General features: G+C 38.7%; 1 protein-coding gene across 6 annotated transcripts in view; it reads right to left on the reverse strand.

Moving 5' to 3' along the window:
• SORBS2 (sorbin and SH3 domain containing 2) overlaps positions 1–13,579 on the reverse strand; it is a 208,057-nt gene that overhangs the window by 33,940 nt on the left and 160,538 nt on the right. For 5 of the 6 annotated variants that reach the window (XM_080796663.1, XM_080796665.1, XM_080796664.1 and 2 more), the window contains 2 exons: positions 6,878–6,927; positions 4,782–4,966 (listed from right to left, as the gene is read on the reverse strand). In XM_080796663.1, coding sequence (XP_080652789.1) covers positions 4,782–4,966; positions 6,878–6,927 — 235 coding nt within the window. Of the gene's footprint in view, positions 1–880; positions 2,462–4,781; positions 4,967–6,877; positions 6,928–11,441; positions 11,499–13,244; positions 13,329–13,579 lie in introns of all 6 variants that reach the window. The other variant, XM_080796668.1, reaches the window with a different exon arrangement.

The raw sequence follows: 13,579 nt of genomic DNA on the forward strand, positions 1-13,579 counted from the left end.
GTCCTCTGCATTTGCACTGTTATTTGTCCTTGTGTTGCCACTTCAAGGTGATAATCCATCTATGACAATGGACTTGGGAGTCACTTTTAACCTACATGGTCTAATTCAAATGTTGATGTAAGATTCTTTCAGCGGAAATAGAAAACAAATAAATTAAGATATGGAAAGACAGAGAAAATGAAATACACTGAGTGATGGAGAAGAGATTTCTGTATATATAGCTTAAAGATGCATTCACAAAAATTTTATCCCATTATGTCCTTTAAATGAAGAAAGTCGTTAAGCAAATCCTATTCTTTTCTCATTGACCATCAATTACTACATGACATACTTCAATTTTGCTTCCTGAGTGTTTTGATGTAGTATCTTTACATTGCATGTAAGCAAGTTATTTATTGAGTGAATATAACTTTATAAAGTTAACGTAAAAATCAAGGAAAAAGCTATTTGTTAAGTTACTGGTTTTGACTCACTTCACCACAAAAAAAGAGTTGTCAGTCTCTTAAGGATACTGATACTCAATCATGGTCTCTGTCTTGGAATCCTCTTAAATTGGTAAAATAAGTTTAATTTGGTGTTTTGATGTAAGTGGTTGCAGCCCTAACATTAAGCTACGAGATGGTTTTCCCTTTTGATTTTGAATGAGTAAATTTTTGTGAATTAGTGATCACTTTAAGCCACACATGGAGCCCGGATATCACATGGGCAAATGAGACAATCTAGTAAGACCCGTTTGCACAACAAGCATTTGCTTCAAAAAACACATAACGATGCCAGGTGGTCTCGTGGCTTAGGAATGATGAGATGTAGGAATGGAAGGTGAGAGAGCTGGATGGCGGGTGTCTGAACCACAAGGAAAAAGAAAGAAAAGCTCATCCACCTTGGAGACTCCGTGCACTGTCATGGTCTTGGTGACGGTAGTTGGCGGTGGTGGTGTCCGCGTCTTGGAAAGAGGCACTGTGAGGCATTCTCCCACAATCGTTCTGGTACAACGGACGATGCATAGCACCGTCTTGAGGCAGTGGGTGGAAAGGCTGGTGCATGGGGCTCCTTCTCAGAGCTCTAAGTGACGAGTTCCTCTCGGGGATATCCGGCAGAAGCTCACTGATGAGACGGTGCAGGATGCTGTTGTCTGGCAGACTTCCCCTTCTCTTTTCGGCTTTAATCTGGTCACAAATGTCTTTAAGGGCAGAGTCCAGAGCCTCAAATACAGAAGCTTTACATTTTGCCTTTTCAGTCTGTTTTTTGGGCGTTGAATTTTTTTTCCTCCGGAAAGGCACGGGACTGACCAGAAATGCAAGCTTAGAGAGCCCAGGGTCCATTTCTTGTCTTCTGGGCTCTTCGGTGTTCTCGTGTTTGGCTCTTTCATGTTTCAGCATCGTGGTGAACCGGGTGTAGGAGGCCGGGCATCTGCCTTTGCAGGAGCTGATCAGGTGTCGGTGATGGTGATGGTGGTGATGGTGGTGATGGTGGCTGGACCCATAGAAGCTTTCAGAGGACGTGAAAGAAAAGTGATCGAAGTCGCTCTCACTGCAGAAGGACGATCCTTCGACGTGAATGTAATCGCTGTGGTCAGACACGACGCCGTCCTGGTCACTATCAGAGAACTCCACGTGCGCTCTGGGCTGCTCGTCACTGGTGACCTCGATATGAATCGGTACCAGGGCTTGGGGCTCGTAGCTCCGCTGCATATGCGAAGCGTGTCTGCTCTGACCTTCTTCCTCCAGCAAAGACTCAATGGAAAATCGCCTCTTGGGACATAAACCATTTTGTTGAGCTTCTAGGCTGATGGGAGATAACATTTCATCTCCTAAATTGGGCATGGACTTGGACTTTTGAATCAGCTTTTCGAATTCAGAAATGCGGGTGGGGACCATGTCCCTGGGCACCTCCTCGGTGGAGGACTGGCTCCATCCGTGTAGCAGGCCCCTGTGCTGCTGCTCCTTCTCGTACTGCATTATCCTCGACTTGACGGAGCAGATCACCTCGGACGCCATCAAATCCTTGCGGTTAATGCGATGCATTTTCCTGTACATCTTGAGGAACCCTGGGGCGTTGTGGGCTGACCTGTGCCGGAGCCTTGACCTGCCATTACTCCGACCCTCCTGGATGTAGGGGGAGGCCCACGCTATAGGGCAGCTGTCCTTGGAGTCCTCTTCGCATAACAGAGAACCCATACTCTCTGACTTGGTTTTGGGGTCGGGGAAGCTATCGCAGTCGTCATTTAGGAGATCGTCACAGCTGCGGGATTTGATTTTGGGGGACACCGTTTCCTCAGTGCTGCTCCAGACCTCTGCGTTCTGTCGGGCCATCTGCCAGCCATTCTTGAAAGTAATGGCCCTCTGTGAGTCACGAGGGACATCCAAATGCTGTCTGTAAGCGTTACAGTAATCTAACTCATTGGAGGGGTTGCCGTTGAGCCCTGAGTAACTGTAAAGGGACGGACATATATCATCCCCACCTTTTAATCCAGGGCAGCGTGGTGGAAGAGAGACATTTGGAAAAGTTAAAAGGTTCACAAAGAGGAGAGCGTGTCACTTAGCAACAGACAGCACGGCAAGGAGAAAGAAGTTAGCATGGTTTGATCTAGACACTGATTGTTAAACATGTAGCTTCAACTCTAGAGAAAAAAGCCAGATTCTAAAGCAAGGCAATACTTTCTCAATGAAGGTAGCTTTGCAGATATGAGAGTCAACAAAACCCTGTATAAAAGGTAATGTAGCAAATCTACCTATTTTTATGGTGTTCACACAACTTTCCGCAAACATGGCGAACCTCGAAAGCTAATCCATAGCATGACCGGGTAGTAATTTCAAGTTTGAACAATTAAGACCAAAAGTGCTACCGATTTAATCAACTTAATAGGGTCAGGATTTGAGTCTCATTTGATTCATAATGACAGAGAATAAGAGTAATTTATAAATTTGCTTTTAAATACCAGTCCCATAACTGTACCAAATAATTTTTCATGGGCATTAGATGCAAAAAGGGTGATACAAATTTTCTAAAATTGCAAAACCAAGATGTTGTGCACTGTTGCTGCTAATATGTTTCCAAGAAAAAAAACACAAGTGGAACCTCTTTAAATAAATGAATTTACCTCTTTAATTGCTCCACTTTTAACCTCTTATGAGGCAGGTTCTTATAAGGTAACGGGATAGAATATAAAACTTCCTTCAGAGGTAAACACATCTTGCTTTTTTCCAGGGAGTTTTTTTTTTTTTTAATAATTTGCAATTTGGTAATAGAGAGCTAAAATTGACCTCAATTTAGAAGATGTTTGGAAAGACTCTTGTGCTGTGCCGAGTTCACTAATAAACAAATGACCAAAGTACATCTAATGGGAAATTTCCTTCTTAGAAGGGAACCTCAGGAAGGAAAATATCTATTGATTCCTGCCTTACCATCTTACCCACATTTTTCAAAAGCAGATTAGCACATTGAGTAGATATGTAATATCTGGGAAAGGAAGTTGACTTAACACTCCCTGGGATAAAAACAATTATCTAAATTAATCAGAATCCTTTTAACTTTTGGGTGCTATCCAAGTGTAATGAATCAGTGGTCTTTCATGACTTACTTATTTTCTTAAGGCATTCATTTGCATAAATGAGTAGAATCTGATCCAAGCATCTCAGTGAATTTGATGAAAGGTGTCATGAGAGGGGCTCACTCCTGAATGTTCCGGATAATATGCACGGTTTTACTGGGAAGATGGCTAGTGCCTCCCACCCACCCAGAGTCCGGTCGTCCAGACCTGCCTGTCCTCTGCCCATAAACCAGCTACCGCTTAGCTTTAATCACCACATGGCAACACTTTCAGCGCTTACGTTTGATAAGTGTAGCTGAGTCTGTGCTGTATTATGGAAACCTCTGTTAGAGCTCAAGGTCGTCACACACTTCAAATTTCTTTGGTGTTTTGTTTCAAGCCTAGGAGACTGGGGGAGATTGTGGGACCCCAAATGTGGTATGGCCTCAGATACTTGCAGACGCCAGTTCAAGCCTCAGTCTCCATCTCGGGAATGTTCTGGTTAGCCCAGCAATAATGCACTGAATGGTCTTTCAGAGACCTGGAGGAGAGGCTTGCCCTCTCTCAACACAGCTCATCGAATTTCCAGAGAGACAGGCCATATGGAAAAATGACTTGGTGTTATCTCAATTTTCTAAGTATGGCTTGAAACCAGTTAGTTCTTACTGGTGGAATGTTCTGAATCAAACACCATGTTCCATGCGGAACACAGATATTCCACTGTCTATAGAAATGTTCACCAAAATATAAAACAGATTACTAAAGAAATAACTTTAATCGGTCAGACACATTTTTAGAACTAAATTTAAAAAAAAAAAAACCCAAATCAAAGTGTTTTAGGCAACAGTATTCTTGGTTGCTACTTCTAATTCCTATTCTATAAATGTGATTAACTTTGCTGGCTGTAGTAACACTAGAACATTTTTGACAATATGCAAATATTTATAAATGTAATCTTTTAATAGCCTGACAGTAAGTTAGATCCTTCGAATTTGTTCAAGAAAAAACCCACAAATGGATTATTTGGAGGAAGAAAGCATGATTAGGCTAGATGGAGCCATCAAATGGCCCACCAACTCGACCTAGTCTGTGTAAAAAAGATAAATTATTGTTTTGAAACCATATTGCATTCAAGATGCTGTATTTAAATGCTAACTCTCTCTGAATGGTTATCTTGGACCAGCCCTCACACGGTACCCTTGATTAAAGTTAAACTGGTAAATTGCTTGCATGTCAACCTATGATCGCTCACCTTTTGCTCTTGAGGGGGATGGAGGAGAAGAACTGATGAAAGACTTTGTCACGGGGCCGCCCGATCCCGGGAGGTCCGCTCGCCCCGGGCTGGTCCTGCTCGCACTTGGATCCAAGCCCCTGGGCTGCCCCACCGCAGGCTCGCTCTTCCTCCTTTTCCTAAAGTCACTGGCCGTGCTCGCAGAACTGAAAGAAGGAATCGGCTTGGTTTAGGCTGGTGTTGGAGGAGGTTCCCCTGTGACGCAGAAGGACTGATGGGAAGCGTTGGCGACAGCACGTCTCTTGCCTCACTTCCCCCAAACGGCAGTTTTATGAATGCATTCCTTGCTACTAAACACTATTTCTTTATAATCCTCTCTTTAAAAAAATTCATAGACTGTATTTTTTTTTTTTTTAGAGAATTGTTAGGTTTACAGAAAAATCAATTGGAAAGTACAGGGAGTTCTCCTAAGCTCCCTTTCCTCGTGCACACACTTTCTCCCATCGTGACATTGTCTGTTCCTGTGATGCATTTGTGACAGCTGATGAACCATCTCGACTCATTATTACTAAATGTAATTAAAGTCCATAGTTTATGTTAAGGCTGTTTCCCACTAAAGTTCCTGATTTTTAAGATTTCTCGGTGTCTTTTGGCGGCGTGATAGCTCATTTCTCTTTATTGCGGAAAACTGTTCCTTCATATGGATGCACAAATTTGTATCTCAACTCACCTACCGGACAGTATTCTGGTCGCGTCAAGTTTTGGCAGTTACGAATAAAGCTGTTACAAACATCCATGTGCTGGTTTTTTTGGTGTGTGTGTGTATATATGTTTATAATCATGTTTTATTTTTATTTCTTTGAAAGTACTGACCTTAAGTATGTTTAATTTTTTTTGCATATTTTATTATTAATACATAAGGTATGGTTTGTTTCAAGAGTACAGGTCTGTGATTCATCAGTCTTATACAATACGAAACAAAGTCCATCATCCAGTCACCCCATCCCCCCGACCCCTCCCCTCCAGCAACCCTCAGTTTGTTTCCTGAGATTAAGAGTCTCTTATGATTTGTCTGCCTCTCTGGTTTTCTCTTGTTTCATTTTTTCCTCTCTTCCCCTATGATCCTCTGCCTTGTTTCTTGGAATATAATCATGTTTTGAAATTTAAAAAAAACTCCTTTTAGTGCAATATGTTGTGACTGACAATTCAGTGTTGTGATTTGTGCCATGTATCTTTTCTCTCTAAAGAAGAGTTCCCACAACATGCCACAAGGGGAGGAAAAGACTGAAAAGGAAGACATCTGGTGAGACAAATTTCTCTTACCTCACGGTTTCCCTACGGCTTGTTGTTGATGGTACAATGTGGCTGAGAGTTTGTATTAATCACTATTGCTATTGAACTGTGTCTGAATTTCTGTAGTGCCATGAAGTAAGTGTGATATTTAAAGCCAACCATCAGAACTTATCTTGGCAGACTTCTAGAACAGTTAGGACTAGTGGTTCCAGATTATTCTGGTTCAATTCTAGTTTGTCTCTGCTCCTTGCCAATGGTGTGAACTTGGTAAGTTATAAGGCCTAATTTTAGTTTATTCAGAGATAAAGTAGGGAGGATAACACTTAGCTCATTGTGGTATCTTAAGGATCGAATATGTTTATGTATTTAGAATGTCTAGTATATAATAAGACCCCATTTATTGTAGTAACAATGTTTTTGATTTATGTGGTGAGCATGTAATATATAGAACATAATTTAGAAATTTTCTAGTAATTTATACGCTTTTCAAATATACTATCATAAGCGTCACCTAATAATATTGAAAATTAGATTTTATAATTCCCATTCAAAGAAAAGAAAACTGAGCTTAGAGGGAGACAGGGAAGGGAAGAATTTCTCAGTAAAGGAATCCAGAATTATTTCATTTAATTTTTATAAACTTTTGAATATGATCATATGAAATGATGTAAAAACAAAATAAAACAACTTCAGAAAGTAAGGTGCTCCAAATAATAATGAGTGATAACATAACCCTCATTATTATTTTGCTGAGGAGCACTCCTATTAAAAGAGAGATCACTGGTATATAATATTCTGGTTGCACACTGCAGTGACGTTCTTACCTAGTAGGTCTTTCCAGGCTTCTGTCTATAGAGGATTGGTACAAGGAGGCCTGTTAAGATAGAAAAAGAGCTCCATGAAAATTTTACCAGGGCAAAATTTCATTTGTCCTTGGACATTAAACTAGGTATCCTAAAAAAGAGTATTACAAAAACTGAGATGAAAAATCCCATTTATCTTGATCATAAAATGTCTTTCAAAGAGAAAACATGTAACCTGATTTCTACTTTCTTTCTATCTACTTTCTCTTTTGATATACCCCACTGTATTTCTCTGCCTAACTCAAATTATCCACAGCCCAAACATTGCCTGGGGGAGAAAAGAAAAGTCGTTAAGCACTCCTTCATATAGGAAATAGACTGTAAATAGAAATTTTCTGCATCAAGGAATGGTTTGATGTTTAAAAAAATATTTGTAACCATCATTCAGCCCTTATACAACATAAACCTTCTTTATAATTTTTCCGTCATGTTGCCTGGTATTCTTTTTAGAATATAACATTTAAGCAGAACTTGAGATATCTTTCCTCTGTCAACACAGGCATGGCATCTTAATAATACCACAGAATTTGGTTTGAAATTAAACTAAACTGCCTGGTATTTAAACCAGGGGTAGACTGCCATCTTTCAAAATAGTTAAGTTCAGGGTCAATTTAAAATAAATGATTAATAAACCAAAATGTAACCTTTTTTTTAAAAAAAGTAGATTTTTAACATTTTCATGGGAACATCAACTCTCAGTTGTCCATGGTTGTAGGAATAAAGAAAAATAGAAAGTACAAATTGATACATAATTCCAAATGCTTATTGTACACACCATTTTCATACTCAATTCTGAACAGTACAGTGAAATAGATATTAGGCAAAAATATTACATAGGACTTTTTCACTCCCCACGACCGTCTACCAGAATAAACATTGAAATATCTAAGGCAAGAGAGATCTGTATTGAGCTCTCGAGTATTTGAAATGACAATGCAAGATGAGCAAAAGTAGTTGTGGGGTGATGTCTAGAATGTACAGGGAAATGTATATACAAGTATTTTTGTGTGATATTTTATATATATAGTATTATATATATTAGTAATATTCTGATATTATATATATATGATATATATATTGTCTTTCTTTGGGGCATATTTGATGGTCAATTATTTATCCCAAACTTTGGTCTGATGAAGAACTGAAATTCTAGCTTGAAAATGTGCTTCCCTATGGAAGTTTAAAAATGTCAGCCCAAAAGAGTAGGATTTGACAGATTTTATCTAAAGTTCCCATCACATAGAAATAGTTTACCAGAGTATTACAAACCCACTTGGTAGAAATTAAGCCATACTTTAAAAACTATTTCCATAACTTTATTTTCTATTTATAAATTAGTACCAATTAACCAATTAGAATATTAACATTCTTTATGTAGATTCTTTATGTAAATCAGTCTGACAAGCCCTCTTATGCGTAACTCTAAAATTGGTTCTTTTAATTAATATTTTCATTTAATTCCATCTTACTGAGTGAGAATGGAACCTTGCCCAGAAGCAAACAAAAGCACCTTTCTGCTAGAGAACATCCTCCCTTCCTTCTAGACAGAAAAAGCATATTCTAATATTTGTAATTCTTAGAAAACATTTAGATTCCTAGGTTCTCCACTAATATAAAATTAGAAGAAAAAAATTCGGTCCACTAATCTGATGAATGTATGTGATTACTTAGCTTGCTGAACTCTGGATTGGACCCTGGAAAGGTGAAAAAAATGAATACTAAATAAGAAAGAAAGCAAACAAGTAAACAAATTATATTCTGGTGTAGAAATATTAATTCAATACGTTTGCGGAAGAGCAACACCAAACGGCCTCAGAGCCTTGCGGCTTGTGTGGGTCACAACCTTCGCGGACAATCCAATGACAAACCGTAGCTGGTTGTCAAGAAGTGTCAATTGCAGAACGTCCTTAGAGTAATCACCCCAGAGTGATCAGTGACTTTGAATGGCCAGCTTGGAATGAGCCTAAACAAAATTGTAATGTGGGATAAGACACAGCCTAGGCAGTGATGGCTTTCCGTTGATAAATCAATGGTGTTTCAGATTTAGGCAAAGAAATTACAGTGATGCCTCCTTGTGCTGGTTTCCACAATCCAAAATAAACTGAAACCAATTTTGTGATTTTCATGTAAGGTCAAAGGAAAAAGTTCAATATTAAATTGTAAGGAAGTAGTAAAAGGTCTAGATAGATGACTAAGAGAGAAACTTGATGATAATTATGTGAATGATATTCATTCTGAAATGGAAATCGTCTCCAGAAAAGAGGTAACCTCTTTTACCTATTATGATCTACTGAGTTTATATATTACCATATTTTAACCTACCTAAATGAAGTTCATTTTAATACAGTATGGACACTGACTCACTCTGCTAAGTGATTGTATGATTAAACTTTGCTTAAAAGTCCTTAATTGTTCTCCCTTAATGCCAGTTTCTCAGTTTTATGGGTTAGAAAGTATGTTATTCATGGCATACACTAGGCACTTGATAAATGGTAGTTAAGGTAATGTGTAATCAATTACAGATTTTACCAGAAATGTTTTACATAAGGATATTGAAGATAGAATCCAGTACCTTATCAGAATATTTTTGTACACACTGAAACACCATAATGGGAAATTAATATGCTACAAAATCATACAATAGTCCTTTTCAGTTCCAAAGACATAATGGTAAATTAGTTTAACCACCAGCAAAGTGCTTTTTTATGTGACTTTTTTTTGCCAATACCATCACATGTAGAATGCAGTTAAGTTTCTGCTATCTTTAGCCCAAGAGTTATAGTGTAATGTTAATTATGGAAACTTTTTTCACAAAAATAGTTAACATGGAATAGTATTAAGTAAATAACTTGTTTCTTAAAGTCTTGAATTCTACATACATCTCTTGGACATGCTAAGAAGTGAGGTAGAAAGGGAATGGCATGGAAGTGAAGGCTATGAGATCTGTGTTTTATTTTTAACTTGCTGTCACTTGACCTTGTGATCTTGGACATAGTTTTAAAAATCGTTGGGCTCTACTTTTCTTGACTTAAAAATGAGTGAGTTGAATATGGTAATCTCAAAGTTTTCTGTCCATTCTCAATGATCCACCTTAAAAACATCCTAGAACTATCTGACCAACATATCAGAAAAATATCTGACCTGATTGAATCCAAAGTAAATTCTCGCTCCCTTTGTATGTTGAAATGCCTTTCCTCAGTTGTGAAGGTAATATAACACACAAAACAGAATGGCTTGTTATATTTGATGGTCTTTAGGTTATAAGCCTTTAGAAATGACTGCGATTAATCTAGAATGTTCTTGAGTACTCTATTTTGCTTTTTATTGAATATATAAATATTTTGATTACTTCTGTGTGTGCATGCGCTCTGATGCCTAGTTCAGAATCGCAGACTGAAGCTTCAGGGGGGTGGAGATTTCCTGCTGAGGCTGTGCCCACAACCATTGCGTGTCTGGAGTACTTTCTGAGGCATCGGTGTCTTCCTACTTTTATTTTCTAGTTGCACATATTTAACCCAGTTAAGACTTTTTGATGACGATAAGTTATTTGTTAAATGTTTTCATATATACTTAGGACCACAGAGAAACTACTGTGTAAAACCAGTTTATATACTCTGCTCCCATTCTAGCTGCTTCTAAGAATTACCACAGGGAGGCTGACATTTAGCAAAATTGTCACTTTTGCTTTGGTCAACCAGTAAGTCTTAAATCTGCCTTCCAAGATCATTTCATTTTTTTTCTTTGCAGAAATCGGGATAAAAAGCTTTGACTCTGGATTGTTTCTTCCTTTTTCAGACTCTCTTTGACGTAATCAAATAAAATGTGGCACTGCCTGGCATACTTTTTTTTACCTAGCGGATTGCCGTGAGGATTTTAAAACAGAGACAGCAAACGCATTTCATCTCATCTGCCAGTTATAACCCATTACAGTGGCTGCCTGGATGGTAGCATTGAGAAGGATAAGTAATGCCTGTCAAGGATGTGGAACTGGGAAATCAGGATATGCGTCCCGGTTGTTTGTCAACCCTATTCTTGATCCTCGCTGGTGCTAAAATCCACAAATCGTATTTAGGAAAATGAAAAGACTTACATAAATTTTAAGACTATGTGGGCCATAAACATGTAATTAAGAACCTAACTGTCATTCTGCACCTCCAAGCGTGATGGCAAAATGGCTCTGTGTAGTCTTTGACCATCTAATCAAAACAGATGCTTGATACAAGCACTAAGCGTGCACTTTTGATTTTTTTTAACTGTCACACTCCTGGACGCCAGGACTGTGTTGAATAGTTCAACGGAAATTGACGGCTGGAGTGATTCTTCACCTACGTTTCAGAAAGAGCCAACCACAACTCTGGAATGATTAATGTCTAAGCAACGATGCTGGATACGACACAATGATGCAAAGATAGATTTTTCCAAAACAGCTTAGACACTGTGGTGAGTTGTTACAACGCGGACGGTTCAGAATCACAGTATCAGCTCCTAAGAGAGACATCTGAAAAAGAGAATCATTTGTTTTTACCTCATTGGAAACACCCGAAGAATGATCTCGAACATAGTCCAGAGGCTTTTTAGGGGGCTGAGTGTAGATGCACCACATAAGCAGAAGGTGTAGAGATGGAATGGAGGAGAGTCAATGGCAGCAAGGAATAGACATGTGGAAAAGGTGACAACAGTTAGAAACTGAGTGCTGACAGCGTCAGACACACATAAAGAGCGCACGAATGGAGCCAAACAGGGGGGGGCCTAGGAGGAAGAGGGCAGTGTTCTTAAATATTCTCAAGCACTGGGCAAAATCGCTAGTGATGGGATTAGTATATTTATAAACTCATTTGGTCACATCAACATGAGCACTCATGGTCTCTAGCCACAAAGGAAGCCAAGTTATATTAAAGAAACATTAAAGGCGCAGGTAGAGAGCATGCTGGTGAGTTTCCATGTGGGGCCGAAAATGATTATAGAAAAATGCTGATAGTTTACACTCAGAACAGAAATTCATCTAGTCCCTATAAACCATGTAATCAGTAATATCAATACATATAAAATAAAGCTAGAGGATTTTTTTTTCTCTAAAATAAAATGCATTTATATGAATACTTGTAGAAATAAGGGGAAAAATGAGAGAAAACGCTTTTCCTATTGGGTATAAAAAGTCTAGGAAAAATTCTTTGGTTTATATTCATTTACAGTCACTTTTGATCCTGTTCAATAAGATAAGAAACCTAACCAAGTGTCCTTTGCATTTTAATGGATGACAGGGACAACTATAACCACCCAGTAACCAATATATATATGGTCAGTTTATGAGTATATAAATCAGTATCTGATATGGTAAAAGAAAGATCACACTCTCTGATCTTCAATAAAGTTCTGTGCAGTGGAATTGTTCTGGTCTTTAAAAATTTAAAATTCAGGAACATCAGTAAGACTTTAAAAAAATACGTAAATGACGCCTATCAAACGTATAGCTATTGGTAGATGGAGATCCCCAATGAAACTTTTAATAAAGGAAATTGTCAGTTAGGGCTGGAGTTGACTCTTTAGCCCAAGTACACTAAGCAATTCTCATTAGGCCCACCTTTGGTGGGGGTCTGGGGCCAAGATGTTACACTAACATGAAACTAGAAATCAAGGTCCACAGGATTTCTTTATTTTTCTCTTCCCTCATATCCCTAAGAGTAAATGAGATATTTTATAGAGGTATTTCTATACTGACAGTATAGTACTGAGGGAATTGGCCAGAGATTTTTGGTGTGTTCAATAAGCCTGGGGTTTTAACTTCTGACTCTACCACTTGCTAGCCTGTGCAAAGTATTTGACCTCTCAGGTCTCCAGCTTCTTCTTACTGGAAGGGCCTCCAGAGAACTCACTGAGATGATGAGCTCAGAACCCAGCACTCGCCAGTGCTTGGTAGTTCTTCAGCAAATGGGAGCTATAATAATAGTAATTATTTTCATAAATGTCACTATATTTCTTCTGATTGAACTAGACCAAAATGGACTGTAAACAAATATGTCTTCTATAAACCTCTAACAATTGCCTGAATATTCTAGAACAGAAACTATCTCAGCGTCATGAGTTTGTTTAGATATGATCTTCCTAATGCATGAGGCATGGTAGAGACAAAGCACATAGGAAGGGTCTGAGCAGGGTTAACCATTTGGTACAGAAGCGGATGAGGGCTCAGCCGTACCCAATGTGTCTAAACAGAATACATTCGACTTTTGGTTTGTAAATGACACCTATCTCTTCTGGTCATGGTATTTTTCATAAGTCAAACAACATTCCCCTAATTTTCTTATATTAAGAGTCTAGCCTCACTTACCGGGCGTCCAAACTCCAGTTCTGAAAAGAATTTATACCAGGGCTCATTTTCTAAATCTATGTCATCTGGATTTATGCGATCAGTCTGGAGCAGATGTGAAGGAAAAAGGGGAGGAAAAGGCACACTGAGCTGAGTGAGGGAAACGCCGTGTGGTATGAAAAACACGCACGCGCATTTGCACGCAAACATGCACCAACTCTCATCCAACAAATCTTAGCAGGAGAGAACAAAGGATGTAAAGCAAAATGAGTAAAATGAGGATATGAAGATGAGCTTCGATGGCATCACCTAGGCCCCTAGTCCCTTCCTCTGTCCATCTCTGTCTTTTTTGAATT

This window comes from Martes martes (genome assembly GCF_963455335.1).
Source record: "Martes martes genome assembly, chromosome: 2".
Classification (NCBI taxonomy): domain Eukaryota; kingdom Metazoa; phylum Chordata; class Mammalia; order Carnivora; family Mustelidae; genus Martes; species Martes martes.